Source organism: Tursiops truncatus, chromosome 8 (assembly GCF_011762595.2).
Source record: "Tursiops truncatus isolate mTurTru1 chromosome 8, mTurTru1.mat.Y, whole genome shotgun sequence".
NCBI classification, from domain to species: domain Eukaryota; kingdom Metazoa; phylum Chordata; class Mammalia; order Artiodactyla; family Delphinidae; genus Tursiops; species Tursiops truncatus.
The window spans coordinates 14,605,768-14,628,499 of record NC_047041.1 but is presented as its reverse complement, the minus strand read 5'-3'; the positions used below and the strand labels follow the sequence as shown (position 1 = coordinate 14,628,499).

The 22,732-nt window shown below is 48.7% G+C and overlaps 1 protein-coding gene and 1 long non-coding RNA gene across 5 annotated transcripts in view; one reads left to right on the top strand and one right to left on the bottom strand.

Moving 5' to 3' along the window:
• TMPRSS4 (transmembrane serine protease 4) overlaps positions 1-17,706 on the top strand; it is a 37,427-nt gene extending 19,721 nt beyond the window's left edge. For 2 of the 4 annotated variants that reach the window (XM_033862011.2, XM_033862007.2), the window contains 11 exons: positions 4,859-5,008; positions 6,078-6,207; positions 8,863-8,964; positions 9,915-9,955; positions 12,176-12,335; positions 13,377-13,543; positions 14,309-14,407; positions 14,592-14,734; positions 16,709-16,858; positions 17,096-17,141; positions 17,271-17,706. In XM_033862011.2, coding sequence (XP_033717902.1) covers positions 4,859-5,008; positions 6,078-6,207; positions 8,863-8,964; positions 9,915-9,955; positions 12,176-12,335; positions 13,377-13,543; positions 14,309-14,407; positions 14,592-14,734; positions 16,709-16,858; positions 17,096-17,128 — 1,175 coding nt within the window. In that variant the 3' untranslated portion in view covers positions 17,129-17,141; positions 17,271-17,706. Of the gene's footprint in view, positions 1-4,858; positions 5,009-6,077; positions 6,208-8,859; positions 8,965-9,914; positions 9,956-12,175; positions 12,336-13,376; positions 13,544-14,308; positions 14,408-14,591; positions 14,735-16,708; positions 16,859-17,095; positions 17,142-17,270 lie in introns of all 4 variants that reach the window. The other 2 variants (XM_033862010.2, XM_033862006.2) reach the window with 1 other exon arrangement.
• Positions 86-22,419, bottom strand: LOC141279310 (uncharacterized). The gene is made up of 4 exons (XR_012333306.1): positions 22,325-22,419; positions 8,467-8,524; positions 6,676-6,743; positions 86-178 (listed from the first exon to the last, which is right to left on the bottom strand). It is a non-coding gene; the product is annotated as an uncharacterized lncRNA (long non-coding RNA).
• Positions 22,420-22,732: the final 313 nt, after the last annotated feature.

Below are 22,732 nucleotides of genomic sequence, written 5' to 3'. Positions count from 1 at the left end.
CCCACCCCTCCCCTGCCCTCACCTCAGAGCGCTCCCCACGTCAGCAGAGTCAAGGCCAGGTAATCTGCATAGAGCTTTGTATCCACCCCTGCTCTGAAGGGAGCCTTCCTCTCAGAGTGAGAGGGAGATGAACTCAGCCCCCATCTACCCAGATGGATTCTATCCCAGATGATTTCTTCTGTGGGGAAAGCACAGTTTGCACCAGGTACGAACCCACTCAGGCAACGGCACAGCAGCCAGGCCCCCTGCCTGCTCCTCCCTAAGTCTGCAGACAGAGAGCAGGGTGGATCCGCAGCCCTGCTGGGAGGAGCAGGCAGCATGCCTGCTTATGGGGAGGGAGACAGGGAGGACGCATTGGGGAAGATGCCCAGGCAGACAGCCCCTCTCCCCGCCTTGAGCTCTGGCTTCACCACGCCAGGAACCTGAGACCCACTGTTATCCCAGGCAGGCCACTCTGGGGCAAGGAAGAGTAAACTGAGCGAGCCCAGACTCCCACAGTCCCTCCCTTTCTGTCCGCACATCCTGTGACTGAGTCCCCATCTTCACCCACTCCCATAGTCACAGCAGGCTACTGACCGCAGCTTTCACGCAGGAAGCAGGGCTGAGGGGACCAGACTAGGAATCAGGACACCTGGGTTGGGGATCCCAGCGCTGCCCCTTCTTGCTGCTATGTGACCTTGAGTAAGTCCCTCAACCTCTCTTAACCTCAGTCTCCTCACCTGTAAAACATCCTGCCTCCCTCAGAGGGATATCAGAGGACCAATGAGGTCACGTGTGTAAAGTACCTGGATAAAAACCAAGTTGTGCAAAAGTGTAGGTTATCACGTAGTGTGTAGAGATGTGACCGAGGCCATGTGTTTGCTCACCAGGCCAGGACGGCCTTCCAGGAGCCTGCAGCAGCCTTCAACTCGTTGGAGGACGCTCAGAGATCATCCGGTCCAACGCCTCATTCTCCACTTGGGCACTGAGGCAGTGTGGCAGTCGAGGACAGGGCTAGGACAGGTCCCCAGGCCCTGACTGGGCAGGTCCATTTCTACTTCGTGGCGGTGGAAATGTAGATACACAACACAAACACCACCCAGATCCCTGAGTGCCCTATCAGGATGTGAGATGCACATAGCTCCAGATCATTCGTCTTGACCTTGGCCGGCCCAAAGCGGTGGTGGGTGTGCAGCGGCCATCAGCAGATTTACCGTCCTAGGCCAGTTAGGCTCAGACTAATATTAAGATGAGCCTGCCTACTCTGAGCACGTACCCTGCCATAGTGGAGAGAGAAGACAGGGCCAGGTTCAGGGTGATCCAAGGCAGGTACAAGTACATAATGTAGTCGGGCTCTCCCTGTCCCAGAAGGCCCTTTGCAGCTTCCAACCCGAGACCCCCAGGTTCTGCAACCCGAGGAGGTAACGTGAACTTCCATCCTGGGCTGGGCTCCCTCAACCTTTTGGCTTCTGCGGGCTCAACTGGTGACGCTGTGTCCTGGCTTCACCCCAGGAGACAGGAGGGACCCCTCCTCACCCAGGCTCCTGACCATGAACCAAACTCTGAAAGTCCACGAAATACCTGACTGACCTGCTCCTTCTCCCTTGCTTCCCAAACCGGGAGCATCGGGGCCATAAGATCACATTTTGAGCTCCTTCAGGGAAGGTGTGGAGAGGCAGCAAAGAGCTTTAGAACTAGACAAACACTGATCAAAATCCTGGCTCTAACACCTGACTGCTACGTGGCCTTGCGAAATAAACCCTAACTCTCTAAACCTCCATTTCCTTATTTGTAACGGGAGTTCATAATGGCACCTGCCTCCTAAAGTCGTTGTCAGGATTCCAGGTGACAGTGCAAGGAAAGCACTGAGCAGTGATAAGCAGGGCCATCATCAGACTTGTGACCACCACTCCTAGGGTCGGCCAGGGGTGATGCTGGGCTGCAGAGGGGAGCTTCAGGCCAAGGAAGAGTTCAGTCAGGCAGGAGGAGCCAGGACAGTTTGGAAAGTATGGAACTATCTGTTCCCGGAGGATTTTTTTTTTTTTACAATATTTTCTTGGCTTTTTTTTCTTAACAACTTTATTGGAGTATAATTGTTTTACAATGTTGTGTTAGTCTCTGCTGTATTACAAAGTGAATCAGCTATCCATATACATACATCCCCATATCCCCTCCCTCTTGTGTCTCCCTCCCACCCTCCCTATCCCACCCCTCTAGGTGGTCACAAAGCACCGAGCTGATCTCCCTGTGCTATGTGGCTGCTTCCCACTAGCTATCTGTTTTACACTTGGTAGTATATATATGTCAATGCTACTCTCGCACTTCCTCCCGGCTTACCCTTCCTACCTGTGCCCTCAAATCCATTCTCTATGTCTGCATCTTTATTCCTGTCCTGCTCCTAGGTTCATCAGAATCATTTTTTTTAGATTCCATATATATGTGTTAGCATACGGTATTTGTTTTTCTCTTTCTGACTTACTTCACTCTGTATGACAGACTCTAGGTCCACCCACCTCACTACAAATAACTCAATTTCGCTTCTTTTTATGGCTGAGTAATATTCCATTGTATATATGTGCCACATCTTCTTTATCCATTCATCTGTCGATGGACACTTAGGTTGCTTCCATGTCCTGGCTATTGTAAATAGCACTGCAATGAATATTGTGGTACATGTCTCTTTTTGAATTATGGTTTTCTCAGAGTATATGCCCAGTAGTGGGATTGCTGGGCCATATGGTAGTTCTATTTTTAGTTTTTCAAGGAACCTCCATACTGTTCTCCATAGTAGCTGTATCAATTTACATTCCCATCAACAGTGCAAGAGGGTTCCCTTTTCTCCACACCCTCTCCAGCATTTGTTGTTTGTAGATGTTTTGATGATGGCCATTGTGACCTGTGTGAGGTGATACCTCATTGTGGTTTTGATTTGCATTTCTCTAATGATTAGTGATGTTGAGCATCCTTTCATGTGTTTGTTGGCAATCTGTATATCTTCTTTGGAGAAATGTCTATTTAGGTCTTCTGCCCATTTTTGGATTGGGTTGTTTGTTTTTTGTTATTGAGCTGCATGAGCTGCCTGTATATTTTGGAGATTAATCCTTTGCCAGTTGCTTCATTTGCAAATATCTTCCCCCATTCTGAGGGTTGTCTTTTCATCTGTTTATGGGTTCCTTTGCTGTGCAAAAGCTTTTAAGTTTCATTAGGTCCCATTTGTTTATTTTCATTTTTATTTCCATTTCTCTGGGAGGTGGGTCAAAAAGGATCTTGCTGTGATTTATGTCATAGAGTGTTCTGCCTATGTTTTCCTCTGAGAGTTTGATAGTGTCTGGCCTTACATTTAGGTCTTTAATCCATTTTGAGTTTATTTTTGTGTACGGTGTTAGGAAGTGTTCTAATTTCATTCTTTATCATGTAGCTGTCCAGTTTTCCCAGCACCGCTTATTGAAGAGGGTATCTTTTCTCCATTGTATATTCTTGCCTCCTTTATCAAAGATAAGGTGACCATATGTGCGTGGGTTTATCTCTGGGCTTTCTATCCTGTTCCATTGATCTATATTTCTGTTTCTGTGCCAATAACATACTGTCTTGATTACTGTAGCTTTGTAGTATAGTCTGAAGTCAGGGAGCCTGATTCCTCCAGCTCCATTTTTCTTTCTCAAGATTGTTTTTGCTATTCGGGGTCTTTTGTGTTTCCATACAAATTGTAAAATTTTTTGTTCTAGTTCTGTGAAAAATGCCCTTGGTAGTTTGATAGGGATTGCATTGAATCTGTAGATTGCTTTGGGTAGTATAGTCGTTTTCACAATGTTCAATCTTCCAATCCAAGAACATGGTATATCTCTCCATCTGTCTGTATCGTCTTCAATTTCTTTTATCAGTGTCTTATAATTTTCTGCATACAGGTCTTTTGTCTCCTTAGGTAGGTTTATTCCTATATATTTTATTCTTTTTGTTGCAATGGTAAATGGGAGTGTTTTCTTGATTTCACTTTCAGATTTTTCATCATTAGTGTATAGGAATGCAAGAGATTTCTGTGCATTAATTTTGTATCCTGCTACTTTACCAAATTCATTGATTAGCTCTAGTAGGTTCTGGTAGCATCTTTAGGATTCTCTATGTATAGTATCATGTCATCTGCAAACAGTGACAGTTTCACTTCTTCTTTTCCGATTTGGATTCCTTTTATTTCTTTTTCTTCTCTTATTGCCATGGCTAAAACTTCCAAAACTATATTGCATTTTCTGAGGACTTAAAAACACTAGACTCCTTCCCATCATCTAAGACAGCAAAGGAGCAACAGAATTTTGAAGGTAGGAGGCAGAAGACAAAACCAAAGCAAAACACCAACCTCCTAATGGGTCTTTCAACCCCAGATAAAAACACCAAATCCTAGAACTGCACTTGATAGTGATGAGACACTTTCACAACCACCAGCTCATCAAACATTCTCTGCAACCCTGTGAGGCCCAGAAAGGGGAAGCGATTGGTCTAAATTCACACAGTAGGTGGCAGAGCCAGAACTCAGGTCTTCAGACTCCAGGCCCAACGCTGTCTTCTCCCTCCGCAGAGGCACTGTGCCAGCACTTGGGGTTGGGAGGCTAGTGGGGACTGTTTCTAAATTGCTCCCCATACATGATCTTGATTGACTCCTCAGCCATCTTTAGGGACGGGACAGATGTTATTATCTCCGTTTTACAGATGAGGAAACTGAGGCTCAGGACCAAGAACACCAGCTCCTAAGTGACAGAACTGGGCCTGGAACCCACATCTGCCTGTCTCCAGGCCCAGCATGTTTTCAGGGAAACAATCTCTCCTGCCCCTGGGCTGCCTGCTTGACCGTCAGCCCTCTTTGCCCCTCCCTGCCCTTGTCTTCCAGTCAAGGTGCTTCTGGACAATTACTTCCTCTGTGGGCAGCCCCTCCACTTCATCCCGAGGGAGCAGGTGTGTGATGGCCAGCAGGACTGTGCCTCAGGGGAGGATGAGCAGCACTGTGTCAAGGAATTCCCCGATGGGCCTCCAGTGACAGGTGAGTCCAGGGGCTGTGGGGCCAGGGGAGTGGGAAGGGCAGGAAGTCGACTCAGGTCCCCTTGGTCCACTGCACAGCATCTGCCACCTGACTAGTCACTTTCCTTCCCCGTTGTAAGGTTCTTAAAAACAGGATCATGTCTTGTCTACTAGGTCCCCAATACTTAACATGCAAACACTCAGTAAATTTTGATGAACAAATGTGGGCCAGAGGGGACAGGAAATTGTAACTGAGCCTGCCCCATTCCTGCTGCTCCTGGGTGCTGAATGGAATGACCTCAGGGAGTTCCCTCCTTTCTCTGAAATCTGTTATTTCAAGGGGACTAGAAAGAGACCATTAAGGCCGTTAGCCAGCTATTGATCCCTCTATTCATTAGATAAGTGTTTATCGTAACACATTATGGAACAAGACTGAGCTAGGTCCTTCAAAGAATACTGAGATGTTTCAAACAGGAAAACCCATGTTATTTCTTGGACTGTTCTAGCCCAACTTGATCCACCTATCACTTGGGCTCTGAAAAGAAAAGACAGCCCAGGACACGGGTGATGGGGGCTTTTGTGGGGCAAGGCTGAGTAACTTCCTGTGTATATGCTCTTTTTTATGTGTATTTGCTCTTTTTTATCAGAAGTCAAATGCCTATGGGCCCTGCCACCCTACTGCCAATAGCACTCCCCTCTCTCTGACCTTACACGGTAAAAGAGCGACATTCCTCTTTGAGAAGTTTTCCCAGGCTAGGCAAGCTGTGTGAACTATGGGTAGGGAAGCCATGTAATACATCATCAAAACTTATACATATAAAGAGCTATTAATAATTATGCCAGGGCAAAGGTCAAAATGCAGATTGTCCCCAGGACATCTGGTCGCCCTAGCTACCGTCAGAATGAGACTCAATCTGGCAAAGCCAAATGGAGGAACTTCCCTTGAGGTTGAAAGGGTTGGTGTTCTGTGATGCTCCCCAGTTCCTGGTAGGGTTTGGGCTACCGGTTTGGGCTGGTCACATGATGAATTCTCTGGGAGATAGGCCAAATGGGTCCCTGCCCTGCGCTGACCCGGGTTCCTCCCCTTCCAGTCCGCCTCTCCAGGGACCGATCCACCCTGCAGGTGCTGAACCTGGCCACAAAGAACTGGGCCTCCGCCTGTTTCGACAACTTCACAGAAGCTCTGGCCAAGACAGCCTGTGGGCAGATGGGCTATGACAGGTACCTAGCCCAAGGCTCTGGAGGCTGTCACCTCACCCCATGACCTCTCTCCCTTTCTTTCTTCCTTCCTCTTTCCCTTTTCCTCTCCTTCCTTCCTCTTTCCTCCCTCTTTCCTTAAAAATATAGGTATTGGAGTCAGAGCCGCTTTTGAAGCACTTTCCCTTATGAGCAGCATGAAGTTAAATCTTCTAAGCCTCAACATGTTCAAGAGTTACTGGAGGAAGCAATACCAACCTCATAGGATGGTTAAGAGGCACCAGAGAGAGGATATCTGCCCCACCCCTCCCCCACCCCCACTGCCACCCCCCCACCCCCACACGGTTCAAGCTCCTTTGCAATTCTTTCCTTTCCTTTCCTCCTCAATCCTCACTCCTTCTTCGCTTGGTAAGTCGCTGTCCCTGCCCCAGAATACAAAAGTCTTATTTACTTATTCAAAGTCCCATTGGTTAAAATTTAGTTTAAATGAACCTGATTTCACTGGGCCTCTTCATCAGCAATCTCAGTTTTCTCAGCAAATTTCAAAAGCAGTTTTAAATCTTCAGTGTATGAAAAAGGATATAATTATAAGAAGGGTAATTAGCATTACGTATTTATATTCATTTGATCTTGGCAAAAACCAGAAAGGTAGTTATTATTCTATCTATTTTAGAAGTAGGTTCAAAGAAGGTAAGTAACTTGCTTGGCTAGTAGCTGGGAGCGAGAGGGCTGGCATTTATGCCCAAGACCCCCTAATTCCTGGGCAACAGAAGCATCTCTGTTTCTCGGTTGGGTAATTCTCTCTTCTCTGGAGGTTTCATTTATAAAGGGAGGGGAGGGGAAACAGTTGATCACTCAGAGCCTAACTGGAGAGGATAGAAAAGAACCCACGAATTCAGTTGCACAGGGGATAATCTCTTCCTGGCAAGCCCCCAACTTCAGGATCCTGAGAAACTGGACGCAGAGACTAGGTAGAAATGATAAATCTTAAGCAGACCTCATCTATCAGTCAATCACAGAACCCGCTTCCATCAATCCCTAGAGCAGCCTCAGGCCCTTTTTCAATAAGTGCTGCGGGCAGCCATTACTGATCCATCAGACCTCTTTGCCCCTTCTGCTGTCTGGTTATCAGGCTTCTCTTGCTCTCTGCCCTCCATGGGGTGCAACATCCAGTACCCGCTGAAGAGGATACCCTACCACCTTCGTTTTCAAGGAGAGCTGGGAAGGCACGTCCTGTCCCTGCTGTCTCCCCTCCCCCAGCAGCCACCCCAGCCCAGCCTTCTGGCTGCAGCCCCCCCTCCTCCCTACCGCAGTCCAGCCAACTGCAGCGTCAGCTGTACCAGCATAGCAGGCTGCAGCTTGATTACGAAACCAGGGTGTCTCCAGGGGCTCTTAAGGTAAAAGGCTCCTGCAACTTCTGTCCTTCTGGAGCTCTTTAAGGCACCATGCCATCTCTATCTTGAGCTCTACAAGATCAAAGCTGGTCAGAATTATTCATCGGGATGTAACTGGTGAACAGAGGCTACCTCTCCCGGGAATGTCCATTTCCACCATGATTCCTCCTTCTGGGTCTCAGATTTCCCTGGCTAGGAGGCCCTTTTTGTCCCAGGACCACAAAACCCTAGATGGCTCAACGTGGGAAGGACTCTAGAGATCATCTGGTCCACCCATCATTTTACAGAGAGGAAAACTGAGGCTTGGAGAGACCCAGAGAGGGAATGTGACCTACCAAGGGTACACAGCAAGCGAGTGTCAGAGCCAGGACAGGAACCTCAGTCCTGAGGGCTCTCAGCACAAAACCCCACACTGCTAGACTTCAGTCTTCCAGGTGCCATGCCTGGGTCATCCAGGTAGTGCCAGCTTCCTGGCTGGGAATGTGAAAATGTGCCAGTCAGCCGGTGCGTCAGGGTGACCCGAGCCTGCACACCAGCTTTCTACCAGCTCTGCATAGCATGGCTGGATGGGGAAGGATAGGAGATGGGAAAGAGGCAGATCCAGTACAGGTACCATCAGAAAGATGGGATTAATCAGGGAACCCTTCCTGGAGGAGGGAAGACTTACACCCAAGGTTTGATAAAGACAAGCATGGACTAGAGGAGAGGAAGAGGGAGAGTGGTCCAAATGAGAGAAATGTTTGTCTAGATGCATGTCAAGCCTGATCTTGGCCTGTCCTACCTCCAAAGGGACCATAAATGTACCCCACTACCAAATTTAGACCAGATGCCTTGTTTGGAGAGCAATATATCCACATTCAGTTCGCTCCAAGGTGAGGGGAGAGCTAACCTGGTTCCTTTGCCTCCTTGTTCCCCTCGCTGTGAACCAGAAGAAACCGCTGGGACATCTGGAATAGGGACAGAGCTGGGAGTTATAAAAGGACATCCGTAACATTTCTCCAGGGCTCTGGGTTCGGGACCAGGCTTCCCTGCCTGAGAAAGCAAGTCCACACCAGCACTGTGCCCAGGGCTGAATTCTGGGATGCCAAGGGACCATCCCTTGTCATCTAGCAAAGCAGTCACCACCCTCACTGACCAAGGCCACCTCCGCTCCCCTGCCACGCCGTACCCAGAATTCTCTGCGGCCCCCTCTCCTGGGAGTGGGGACTACTTCTACCCTCTTGGTCTAAACTCCTGCCCCAGCTCACATCTCTCCCTCCCTCTCTTTCTCTCCCAACATAAGCAGCAAACCCATCTTCAGAGCCGTGGAGATTGGCCCAGCCCAAGACCTGAATGTTGTCAAAATCACAGAGAACATGCAAGAGCTTCAGGTGCGAAACTCAAGCGGGTAAGTGAGAAGACACCTCTGGCCCATAAAGGCTCACACGTGGACGATGCCATCGGGGCTGCAGCCAGCCCACCCTGAACAGACTCACCAAGGAAACTTAAGCCAGACAACAGAAAGAACTCCTGGCCAGGCAGACTGTCAGATACCAGAAGCTAGAGCATCACATTTCTGAGAGGTTTTCTGTTTTGACTCTTTGTTTTAATACAAGGGGCAGCTGGACAAAGTGTGCTGTCCACAAGCTGGTGGCCTTTCATCAGTCAAATAAGAAAACCAAATTTGTTTCCTATGGCCTTATGTTCCCTATTAAGCCCAAGAGGCAAGGTTCCAAAGGCCACTTTGTCCTTCCTGCCTCTCATCCAGGCCAGAGTAAGCCCTCCCCACATTTCCAGCTCTCCAGAGGAGAAGCTGCTTGGCCTCTGTCAATCTACCACCCCGAGTCAGAGCCGGGCATCTTCTACAGGAAAACTGTCACCCTGCAGCAGAGTGACTCAGAGAGGATGCTGGCTTCTTAGCATTCAGGGATGTTGCTGAGGGCTGCTTATTCATCAAAGAGTAAATCTTGAAAAGGATAGGAATAGGAGCAGAATGATCATTTGCCTGGAATTTCATCGAAATCCCATTCCTCTTCTGTTTGGAGAGCCCGCAGTACAGCAGACACTGCCCCAGCCTCTGCTCTCTTCCATCTCAGGCTGCCAAGAGCCCGGGGTGGGCTGTGACTCGGGCAGGGCCCAGCACATAGTAGATGCTTATCAGTAGTGCTGGAGAATCCAATTGCATTAAATCACACTGAACTGGGTGCAAGCATGGTGTCTATACAGCCCCACCATTCAGGCTCCATACTTCCTGGCTCCTGGGGGGGGACTTTAATCAATAGTGCTGGGAGACCTGAGTCCCTGCCTCCCAGCCAAGGGACAAGCAGAAATCACAGGACGCCTGTGTCTCCCTTCCAGCCCCTGTCTCTCAGGCTCCCTGGTTTCCCTGCAGTGCATTGGTGAGTACGCCCCATCTCTGAGGGTTTGGGTCCTGGGCCAGCAATAAGCAGGGAAGAAGAACTTCATCCTCATTCTTAAATCCCTCAGACTCCAGGTGTCACTCTGTTTTGTCCCAACCTTACTCCCTTGGCCCTGGGCTTGTAGGTAACGCTCCTGCAAGAGGTTGACAGTAAGAACTCCCTCTTACTGTCCACACACAGTCCCGCAACCTGGGCAGAGACCCAGTAGAGAGAGAGTAGGAAAACCGGAAAGGGCAGGACTGGGCTTCCACCCCCTCCCACCCCTGGCCAGGGCCCACATAACCTCCTTTGTCACAATCAGCTCATCTGTCCAAGATCTGATTACCCACATCCCATTTAGCAAAGATTCGTCGAATGTTACAGTGTATCAGCACTGCCAGGTCTCTGTCCTCAGGAGCTAATGGCTGAGCAAAGAGAGAGGTGCAAGGCCACGTGCAGGAAGTACCAAGCTGAGCAGTGGTCCCAGCTGACATGCTTCAGAGAGAGCTGCACCTGGGGTGGGGCGGGGGGAGGGTCAGGAGACCTGGGCACCAGGTCCACTGGCTTCCAGTGTGACCTTGAGTAATTCACCTGACCTCTCTGAAGTTCATCTTCCCAAGAAGCCCTTCAGTCCGACTACCCAAGAGGATCCCGGGAGACCCCCTAGCTCTGAGAGGAGATCAGAAGGCAAAACAAGCACTGTAGCCCTGCTCATCTCACCAGCCTCGTGGGAGGACCGAGCAGAGCCTGGCAGGACGGCCAGAAACTGGGCCGCCTGAGAGGAGAAAGGTCATCCTCGCTGCCTTTGCAGTTTAACAGTGTATATGCTTCCTTGTGGGATGCTAAGACTCTTAGCCATTATCATGTGACCCCCACGATACCTAGTGAGTGAGGGCTGACCCATGGGGGCTGGTCAATGAATAAATGAATGAAGGTTCACATCACTCGACGTGCTAAGCTGAACAACCCTGGAGTCACAAAGAGGCTTAAGCCACAGACCCTCCCTCGAGGAGCCTTCTATCTCATCGAGAAGACAAAACCGAACCACGTCAACAAGAAAAGCTGGCCAACACCCAGGCAGGCTGTGGAAATGCCAAGAGAGGAAAATCCCCAGGGATTACGTGACCTGGAGGAGGTGCCCAGGCTAAACATCACAGAATGAACTGTAGGCTCCAGGAAGGGAGGGGCCATGTCCATCTCTCTGTCTTGTCCACCACTCTCTTCCCAGCATCCTTGAGACACTGTAGGCACACAATTCATATTTGCTGAATGATCGGTGATCTAGATAAACAGGAGAGGAGACAGCATCTCAGGGACAGGCCCCTCCTGGAGCAAAAACAGAAAGACTTTTTAGGGAGCTAGCAGCAGATCGATTTGGCTAGACAGAAACTTTATATAAGGACAGCAGAAGGCTGCCAGAAGGGGAAGTTAAACTCTTCCCTACAGACAAAGGGGGATGCTGAGGGGCTCTGAGTGGGGGAGCGAGGTGACATGTAGAAAACAGTGTTTGGAATTAGATGGTATTTGAAAAGCCCCTGCCAGGCATAGGCCCAAAAAGGGTGGTAGCCTTTCCCCCTTAGAACCACCACTGTGGCAGCGACTGCCAGAAGGATTGGAGAGGCTGAGAACAGGACGGGGAGGTGGAACTGGAGGTTTTTTTTAAGAGTTTGCGAGTCAGATGTGAGAGCCAGGAGAGTGGGATGTGAAAGAGGGAACAGGATGTCAAATTGGGAGACTCTCTCAGCAGGGGGAAGGGACTTGGAGAAAGGTGAGTTCAGGATGGGAAGATCCATTTCTGGAACTTTCTTCCCACTCTCCAATCCCAAAGCAGCCTGTGGGCGTCTGTTTACTGTTACTCAGTGGGAGGAGCTGGGGACACCCTTTTGGGCAGGACTTTCATAATTCTGCGTCCCTGTTTGGTTTGAAGGTCACGAACGCTGGCACAATGGACACGCCCATGTTCACAATATCAACTCCTAAACTCAAACAAAGCTGAATAAACAAAAAAAAAGGAGGGAGATGGGGGGAAAGCCTGTGGTCTGGGACACTCAATGTCTCCCTGTGAATAATTCAAAATTGGTGTGGTCCTCCCACCCCGACCCAGCCCCCGGTCCCAGTCCTAAGGGCCCTGCTCAGGATAGACCGGGGGCTCTGAGGGGAGGCAGTCCCCACTCGCAAGAGTCTGACTCCTGCTTTTTCCCTCCTTGCTACTGAGTCCAGCCTGCGGAAAGAGCCTGAAGGTCCCTCGGGTGGTGGGTGGGGAGACGGCCTCTGTGGATTCTTGGCCTTGGCAGGTCAGCATCCAGTATGACAAACAGCACATCTGTGGAGGGAGCATCCTGGACCCGCACTGGATCCTCACGGCAGCCCACTGCTTCCGGTAAGGCCCACACGAGGGCGCCTCGGGGGTCAGAGCCACAGAGGGGCCTGAGTGCCTGGCTCCCCTGTCTCCCAACTTGTTTTCTGATGCCCTCCCCCACCCCCCTTCCCCTAAAGACCATACACCAGGGTGTGGCCACCCCAGTGAGACACTGGACATGATGTCCTTTGTTAGGCCTTGGGGGTCTGAGCAGAGCTGGTCACCGAGGCTGACCTCTTCCCTTCCAGGTGGGAAGCCACCAGGTACCCAGTGTCCTCACTCTACCCCCATATCATTCACTGCACAAAAGCTCTTCTCATCTGCCTGGAGTCCTGAGAACTCTCTCCCTTTTTGCCAGTCTTCCAGGAAGGGGTTCCGGGTCCAGAGTCACTGCCACTCCTTCATTATATTCAGAAACTTAAAAAAAAAAAAAAAAGGATAGATTCTCTTACAGGCCAGTAGAGACAGGACTGCCCATACCTCTGGGGAAAGACTGCTCCAGGTCCTCTTCACCTTCATTCATTCATTCATTCAACACCTATGAGTACCTACTAGGTACTATGTACCCTCATGCATTAGACTCCATCACTGCCTTGGAGGAGCACACAGTGTAGGCCTGTGATTTTTAACCTTTTTGGAGAATCTGACAAAAGCTATAAACCTTTCCCTGGAAAATCACTCCTGCACACTCAGCTGTGTCTGGTGTTGGGAGGAAGACAAGTGCAAGTACCACGTGAGTAGCAGAGCCAGTAAAAAGCACGGGAGGAGAGAGTGTCAGGACCCAGAGCTCAGGCACTGGGAACAGCCCCTTCCCCAGCCCTCCAGTTAGAAGTTTCGTTGGGAAGGTTTCACCAGGGAAAAGGATCAAATTCCCCTTTAGAATTTGACCTGTGGTAGGTGATTCCTCAGACTGCCCCTTCTCCACCACCCCTGCCCTCACCATCATTACCTCCCAAGGCAGGGGCAGCCAACACCCCACTCCCCAGGGCCCTGGGGACCCAGCCTCTGACAAAGCCTCCTCATGCTTGGCTCAGTCTTGAACCGCACTGTCTCCGTCCCCAGGAAGCATCTCGATGTGTCCAACTGGAAGGTGATGGCAGGCTCAGACAAACTGGGCAACTTCCCATCCCTGCCTGTGGCCAAGATCTTCATCATCGAGCCAAACATCACGTCCCGCAAAGAGCGGGACATGGCCCTCGTGAAGCTGCAGCTCCCACTCACGTTCTCCGGTGAGAGCTGGCACCTGGGCACAGAACTCCAACTCTGCCACTAGCTCATTCACTAAGCGGCCTTGGGCACATCTCTTCCCAAGACCTCAGTTTGCCTATTGTTTCTTGCAAATGTATCGGCCTAACATCATGGAAGCCATGAGGCCTCCCCGAGCTATCAGCTGACACCTGACCCCACCCCTGCCAGATTCTTCTGAGGTCTGTTTTCTCCCCGTGGAGCACCTCAAGTGAGCATCACAGATTCATCCAATCTTGGAGTTGTGAGGGACCTAAAAGATGACCTAATCCATCCTCCACCCCGACCAATGGCAAGAGCCTGTACGATCTCCCTGCCAAGGGGTCACTGGGCCCATTTGCTCTCCTCCAGGGGCAGGGACTCATTACTGTTAAGGCAGCCCATCTCTGTTCGATGACTCATGTTTACATTGGGTAGTATTTAGATCAGCCTTTCCAATGGTAGCTTCCACAGGACACTGGTCCCTTGGGTAAAAAAGGGTTCCATTCTCATGTAAGTTTGGAAAACATTTTTGTACTATAGCTCTCTTCCTGGAGCACATTAGTATATCAATGATATGAGAAGTTTTTTAAATTTGTTTAACTCACATTTTCTAAACTTCTTTGACCACAGAACCTTTTTCTCATGCCACTTCTATTAACATCCCATGAAATGTACGTTACAGAAACCATGGTGCCAACATTTACAGAGGGCTTAGCTGCCAGGCTCTCCTGAACCTTGAGTCCCCTCTTCCTCTTTGCTCCCGGTAGACACAGTCAGGCCCATCTGCCTGCCCTTCTCTGATGAGGAGCTCCCTCCAGCCACCCCACTCTGGATCATCGGATGGGGCTATACAGCAGAGAACGGAGGTAAGTCCCAGGCTCAGGACCACAGGACTAAGTGAGCAGCTCCTGAAAGTGATGGGAAGGAGGACCATCCTTTAGAAAAACCTATCCTGGAGGTCCAAGCACCAAGGTACCAGGCAACCCAGAGAATATCCTGGGCTGGGGTTGAAGGCAAGAATGGGAATGTGAGTGTGTTTTCAACCTGCAGGGAAGATATCTGACATACTGCTGCAGGCATCTGTCCAGCTCATTGACAGCACTCGGTGCAATGCAGAGGATGCGTACCAGGGGGAGGTCACCAAGAAGATGCTGTGTGCAGGCATCCTGGAGGGCGGTGTGGACACCTGCCAGGTGGGGTCTCCAAGGATCACGAGGGAATTATAGAGATAGGGAATGTCTGCCCTGAAGAAAAAGCTCAGAGGATGAATGCCCCCCATGAAGTCTGCATATGGTGGGCACTCACTATGTGATGAAGGGAGGAAGGAGGAGAGGGAGGGAAGGACTATAGTCAGATAAAGATATAAAGACAGATGGATGGATAGATAGATAGACAGATAGATAGATAGAAGCAGAAAGATTCCAAATGTATATTTCACATGCAAAGATGATACTACACTCCCCAACCGCTCTTTTTTTTTTTTTTTTTTTTTTTTTGGTTATGTTGGGTCTTCATTGCTGTGCGCGGGCTTTCCCTAGTTGCGGAGACAGTGCGCGAACTTCTCATTGTCGTGGCTTCTCTTGTTGCAGAGAACGGGCTCTAGGCGCACGGGCTTCAGTAGTTGTGGCATGTGGGCTCAGTAGTCGTGGCTCGCGGGATCTAGAGCGAAGGCTCAGTAGTTGTGGTGCACGGGCTTAGTTGCTCTGCGGCATGCGGGATCTTCCACGACCAGGGCTCGAACTCGTGTCCCCTGCATGAGCAGGTGGATTCTTAACCACTGTGCCACCAGGGAAGTCCTCCCCACCCGCTCTTACTTCCCATCATTTAAAAGAGTATGAGCCCCTAGAGGGCAGGAACCCCAGGTCTGTTTTCTCTACAGCTGTCCTCAAGCTGCTGAACTACATTAGAGAAAACCCATCTTATGCTGGATGAGCCCTGGTGCACCATCCCCTCAGCCCATCCCACTGGCCAATCCCTGAATATATTCTCACATACCCACCCAGAGGATTTTCTGGACCATTTTCATTCAAACCCCAAACCCTACTCCCACACCCATTCTCAGTCATTAAACTCCTTCACTCGAGAGGCATCTCTTACTCTCTTGATGACTTGATGTCAGGTAAATGCTGAACTCTGGGGACATTGTCTTCCCTCAGGGAGCTCACAGTGGGCAGGGGGGTGAATAAACAGGCCGTTCAGTTATAGAGTTATCGGATTCTGAGGGAAGAAGCCCCAGGGGCTATAAGAGCTGGTAAGAAGGACACCCAAATAAGTGCACTTTTCACTATCTGACATTTCCTTGTCTGTTTTGTTGTTTGCTTGTTTCCCCCTCACCCTCTCTCTCTCTGTCTCTGTCTCTCTTTCTCTCTCCTCTCTATCTCTCTCTCTGTCTGTTTCTCCACGGGATTCCAAGTTCCCTTAGGGCAGGGATCTTCTTTTCGTTGATTGAACCCCAATTGTCTAGAACAGTGGTTGACATAAAATAGGTCCTGAAGTGGTCCAATAAATCTGGGAACTACCAGGTTAAACAAAGATAATCACAGGGCTTCCCTGGTGGCTCAGTGGTTAAGAATCTGCCTGCCAATGCAGGGGACACGGGTTCGAGACCTGGTCCGGGAAGATCCCACATGCCACAGAGCAACTAAGCCCATGTGCCACAACTACTGAGCCTGCACTCTAGAGCCCGCGAGCCACAACTACTGAAGCCCACACATCTAGAGCCCGTGCTCCGCAATGAGAAGCCCACACACCACAACGAAGAGTAGCCCCCGCTCGCCGCAACTAGAGAAAGCCCGCACGCAGTAACGAAGACCCAACTCAGCCAAAAATTAATTAATTAAAAAATAAATTAAAAAAAAACTCGACAGTGGTTTAAAAAAAAAGATAATCAGTCTCCCTTACCACAGAACCCCTTAGAACCCAAGCTGTGGATCTCCGAGAGAGGGCTAAGAGCACACCCACAACTTACTTGACCACAGAACACTTTTGCCCCAAAGGGAAGGGCATCGCAGGATGCAAGAACAACAAGCACAAGGGGTGAGGGTGGAACAGCAGAGCGCGCTGGAGAGCAGGAAACAGATGGGCCAATGCAGAGAGGGGAGGAAGGAGAAGCCCACCCCTCCACCCCCGCCCTGCCTGCCCTCTCCAGTAACCCCTGCCTCCCACAGGGTGACAGCGGTGGGCCTCTGATGTATCGCTCTGACCGGTGGCAAGTAGTGGGCATCGTGAGCTGGGGCTATGGCTGTGGGGAGCCGAGCACCCCGGGAGTGTACACCAAGACCACAGCCTATCTCAACTGGATCTACAATGTCCGGAAGGTGAGCACGTTTGCTCTACCTCTTGTGCCCTCCCTCCCTTCCTCTCCTCTGAGGGTACTAGACCATCCTTAGTGGCTTAATGCCTCTGAGATACCCCCTTACATCCCCAACCATCTTCTTTCCCAGCAAGTGACAACCTGGGATGCCACCATTATGAAATTCCTTAGATCAGAGATTCCCATTAAATACAAAGGGTATGGAACACACCCAGCTTTACCATTCTCTGTTCTCTGGCAGAAGGAGACTATCAGACATTTTCCAGAGAACTGATGCTGACAAGAAGGTGGGTGGAAAGGCCTCTAGAGGGTAGAGAGATAAGCAAGAAGCTTCAGTAAAGGAGATTAATTTTGCATGCCACCATTTTGTCCATTTTCAAATCATCTGATTTCTTTGTTGGTCTCTTTTATTCTAGTCTGATCCATGATGCTGCTGCTGCCCCCCTGCAGTGCTGGAAACTGCTTCCCCCCGCCCCACCCTGTCCACCTGGGGATCCCCCAGAAGTCAGGCACAGAGCAAGAGCCCCCTTGGACACACATCTCTGCCCACACCCTCAGCATATCTTGGTACAGCAAAGGACCTCCATTCCTGTAAGAGACCCCACAGCCCACAGGCACCCAGGAAGTCAGCAGCCCCAGCTCAGCTGCCTCTGATGCTCCCAGCATCCCAAGGTGGGAGAGACACAGCCCACTGAACAAGCCAGCTTCCAGGCTGAGGTCCCAGAAGGCATTGCTAAGCCAGGAAAGAACTTTCTACTCTACTGAATGGAAACCGATGCTCTTCTGAGAGCCCAGATCAATAATTGAAATCCTCAAAGGCCAAAAACATCAAAATAAAATAAAACAAAACCATCAGAATTGTGAGCTGAAACTAAGGTGGATATCTGGGAGCAATGGCTAACCAATATCTTCGGTTGCCCTGGGACACAGACCTACACTAAGGCTGAGATCACAACTAAACCCAGACTCACTGCAGGTAGGGAAGCTGCACCTGGGATTCCCACATGGAACAGAGACCATTGAATGGGGTAAATGTGATCCCAGGTGGCAGATCTAATGAAGGATGAAAACATCCCACATTTAGAGCCTCGGGATTCCCAGACAGAGATCCTCCAAACGTGAGCTCACAAAGATTGGCCAACATTTTAAAAAATAAAAACCACCATGGTTTTCCGTTTTCAAAAACAGAAAATAGAACCTCAAGGACTTTAGGTGTTAGAATTATCTATAATAAGAACTAATAGAGTATTTCTATGTACGGTACACGATTCTAAGTGCCTCATCATGTATGGAGTCACTTAATACTCACACAAACCTATGAGATAGGTACTGTTCTTATCCCCATTTTAAGGATAAGAAAACTAAGCAAAATGAGATTTAGGACCTTGCCTGAGGTTACATACTGGTAAGTTGAACATGAGCATTCTGACTCCAGAGTTCATGCTATAAACTACCACACATTCACATTGTTGTACGTCCGTCCCCACCATTCATCTCCAGATGAATGCCAAACTGACACTCTGTACCTATTAAATAATAACCCTATTTCTCCCATACCCCAGCCTCTGGCTGTCTCCATTCTACTTTCCGTCTCTACAAATCTGACTACTCATATAAGTGGAATCATATAGTATTTCTCTTTTTGTGCCTGGCTTATTTCATTTTTCAGTTTCAGTTTTTAGCAGAAAGAGATAGGAAGACTTTAAAATATGAAAACAAGGCTATGAATAATGGAGGCTAGAATGATAAGGTCTAAAATATCCAGTTAGAGCCCCAGAGAGAGAGAACAGAAAGAATGAAAGGGAAACAATATCCCAAAACTTAACAGCTGAGAATACCCAGAACTAGTTAAAGGCAAGAATCCACAGATACAGCATAGGCCACCATAGTGTATACCCATACAACCAAGGTGGAAACATTAAAGTAAATCTTCACCTAGGCATATTATAGTGAGTCTTCATAACACCAAAGATGAAAAGAAACACTTGAAAGCAGCTAGAGAAAAAACCCAGACCCCTTACAATACCACAATTGTACCACAGTCAGACTAACAGCAGACTTCCCCACAGCATAAAAAAGATAGAAGACAGTGGATTTGTATCTTCAGTGTGCCAAGAGATAACAGTCAACCAAGAATTGTGAATACTACAAAACTATCCTTCAAGAAAAAGAAAGGTATTTTTAGGAAAACAAAACTGAGAGTTTATTACCAACAATGTTCCTTCTCTAAAGGAACATTTAAAGTATATACTTTAGGGAGAGGGAAAATGAGGCTAAAAAGAAAAACTGAGATGCAAGAAGGAATAGTAAAGAATGCAACTGGTACAAATGTAGATAAATCTAAACAAATTTTGTCAACATAACAATAACATCTATTTTGTGGGTTAATTTTTTTAAGTCTAATCAAAATACAGAATAACAATAGTGTGTAAGTCAGGAGAGACTAGTTGGAGTTAAAATACTCTAAAGTTCTTAACTTTTCTCAAGAGGGGGTTTTAAATATTGATTAAAGTTATGATACATAAAGTATATGTATTATATTCTGTTGGGCTGCATCCTGCAGGCCTACGAGGCCTGTACTTGCCCAGTTTTAAGACCAAATAAAGAGCCCAGAGTCAGTGACAGAGACATTAACGGTTTAATGGATGGGGGAGCTAACACGTCTGAAGCAAAGTTCTGGAGCAACACCCCACTGTGTTCAGCACAGGGCAGGCAGGACATGGCAGCAGGCCTTGCCCCCGGGGGGAGGGGAAATCGCCAGTTATAGGGGGAATTGAGGTCAGATTGGTGCATTAGTTACCAGGGAAACCACCCGAGGGGTACAACCCTCACCACCCCTTTGGATAAGAACAATTACTAGCTGGGGTCTGGGGCAAGTATGTAGGAAGGTCAGTCATGTGAGCAGGGTATAAGTGAAGCAGGCACTGGTCGGGCAAGGGATGTACAGAGAGCAAGAGAACAGCCATCTTGAGTGGCTTGACCATACATATTCTAAGCGGTCAAAAGAGTAACCACCAAAAGAATGGAAATCAAGTTTTTAACTTCAAAACAATCAAAACAAGAAATAGATTAAGGAAAAATAATCAAAATATCAAACAATCTCAAAAGAAAGAGGAGGAGAGCTAAAAGGAAGGGAAGCATAGAAAATGGAACAAATAAAATATACAAAATAGGATGCTAAAAACAAAAATATCAATAATTACAATAAATGTTAAAGTCACCAACTAATACATAAAGATAGGCAAAATGGATAAAAATATAAAATCAAGCTACATGTTATTTATAAAAGACACACCCAGAATGTTAGGTTACAGACCATTAAAACCAAAAAGATGAAAAAAGACATAGAAAATAAGCTCATAACCAAATTTAAGCTGGGGAAGCTATATAGCATTTTTTAAAAATAGGGATTTAGGACAAAAAGAAAAAACTATTTTTAGGATAAAGAGAGTCACTACATAGTCATAAAAGCTTCAATTTTCACAGGAAGGTATAGTAAGTTAAAACTTGTAAACAAAAAGAAATGAAAAAAAACAACAACAATGCAATCCCTTTGTCACCACAGGAGTTACCTATCACACCAAGTCTTTATTCTGAAATGATATTTAAAGAGAAAAAATTAAGCATTACCCTGCTTTGCCGTAGAAATCTACTTCCAGGTAACAAGATGGCTCAAGGTGGTGAGCGAAAGCTCTTCTTTACAGAAAAATATAGCTAATTGATACAGATGAATGATAGAAAATCATTTTTTGCATCTTCTAACGAAATAATTCACTCAAGCAAGGATCAATGGATGCTAAAACCATTAAGTGAAAGGTTGATGGAGAACAGGATATTTGCATAATGCCCAAGTATCACCCTCGTGGATTCCTTGCTAATCTCAAGAGGAAAACTTAACTTTAAAATCAAGAGATCAGGCTGTCATCACCTACGCACTAACAGTGGAATAACCAGATATTATGTGCCTACCGACGTGAAGATGAAGTACACCTCATGTTGCATCACTTAAAGGCAACTTATCAAACATGCTTAACCCAAAAGTTTACATCTAATTTCCAGTTTATAGGAAATATAAGAATTAGAGGAATAAGTTAAATGACACCATTTGGAAGCTAACAGACAAAACCAGAAGGTGGGACATTCTATCGACTTAAGAGGGTAACAACCAAATACAGGGTGTGGACCTTGACTGGATCCTGAGTTGAACCAATTAGCAGGAAAAGACATTTGAGCTAAGGGCTAACTGGGGAAATATGAATACGATTTGGGTATTGGATGACAACAAGGAACTGTGAATTTCATTATAATACTATACTTGGGGCTTCCCTGGTGGCGCAGTGATTGAGGGTCCGCCTGCCGATGCAGGGGACACGGGTTCGTGCCCCAGTCCGGGAAGATCCCACATGCCGCGGAGCGGCTGGGCCCGTGAGCCATGGCCGCTGAGCCTGCGCGTCCGGAGCCTGTGCTCCGCAATGGGAGAGGCCACAACTGTGAGAGGCCCGCGTACCGCAAAAAATAAATAAATAAATAAAAATAAATACTATACTTAAGAAAAAATATCCTTAATTTTTAGAGATGCATGCAGAAGTATTTGGAGTAAAATAACACAAGTTATAGTTCAGAAAAGAAAAAACAGTTGAGCGGGAAGATGGCAGAAGAGTAAGACGCGGAGATCACCTTCCTCCCCACAGATACACCAGAAATACATCTACAAGTGGAACAACTACAGAACACCTACTGAACGCTGGCAGAAGACCTCAGACCTCCCAAAAGGCAAGAAACTCCCCATGTACCTGGCTGGGTAGGGCAAAAGAATAAACAGAGACAAAAGGATAGGGACGGGACCTGTACCAGTGGGAGGGAGCTGTGAAGGAGGAGAGGTTTCCACACACTAGGAGGCCCCTTCGCGGGCGGAGACTACGGGTGGCGGAGGCGGGGAAAGCTTCGGAGCCGTGGAGCACAGCAACAGGGTTGCCGAGGGCAAAGCGGAGAGATTCCCGCACAGAGGATCAGGGCCGACCGGCACTCATCAGCCCCAGAGGCTTGTCTGGTCCCCCGCCGGGGCGGGCGGGGCTGGGAGCTGAGGCTGGGGCTTCCGTCGAGCTCCTCCGGGAGAGGACTAGGGTTGGCGGCGTGAACACGACCTGCAGGGGATTAGTGCGCCACGGCTAGCCGGGAGGGATTCCGGGGAAAAGTCTGGACCTGCCGAAGAGGCAAGAGACTTTTTCTTCCCTCTTTGTTTCCTGGTGCGCGAGGAGAGGGGATTAAGAGCGCCGCTTAAAAGAGCTCCAGAGACGGGCGCGAGCCGCAGCTAAAAGCGCGGACCCCAAAGACAGACAAGAGACGCTAAGGCTGCTGCTGCCGCCACCAAGAAACCTGTGTGCGAGCACAGCTCACTCTCCACACCTCCCTTCCGGGGTGCCTGTGCAGCCCGCCACTGCCAGGGTCCCGGGATCCAAAGACAACTTACCCGGGAGAACGCACGGCGCGCCTCAGGCTGGTGCAACGTCTCACTGGCTTCTGCCGCCGCAGGCCCGCCCCGCACTCCGTGCCCCTCCCTCCCCTCGGCCTGAGTGCGCCAGAGCCGCCGAATCAGCGGCTCCTTTAACCCCGTCCTGTCTGAGCGTAGAACAGACGCCCTCCAGTGACGTACACGCAGAGGCGGGGCCGAATCCAAAGCTGAGCCCCGGTAGCTATGAGAACAACGAAGAGAAAGGGAAATCCCTCCCAGCAGCCTCAGAAGCAGCTGATTAAAGCTCCACAATCAACTTGATGTACCTGCCATCTGTGGAATACATGAACAGACAACGAATCATCCCAAATTAAGAAGGTGGACGTTGAGAGCAAGATTTATGATTTTTTACCCCTTTTCCTCTTT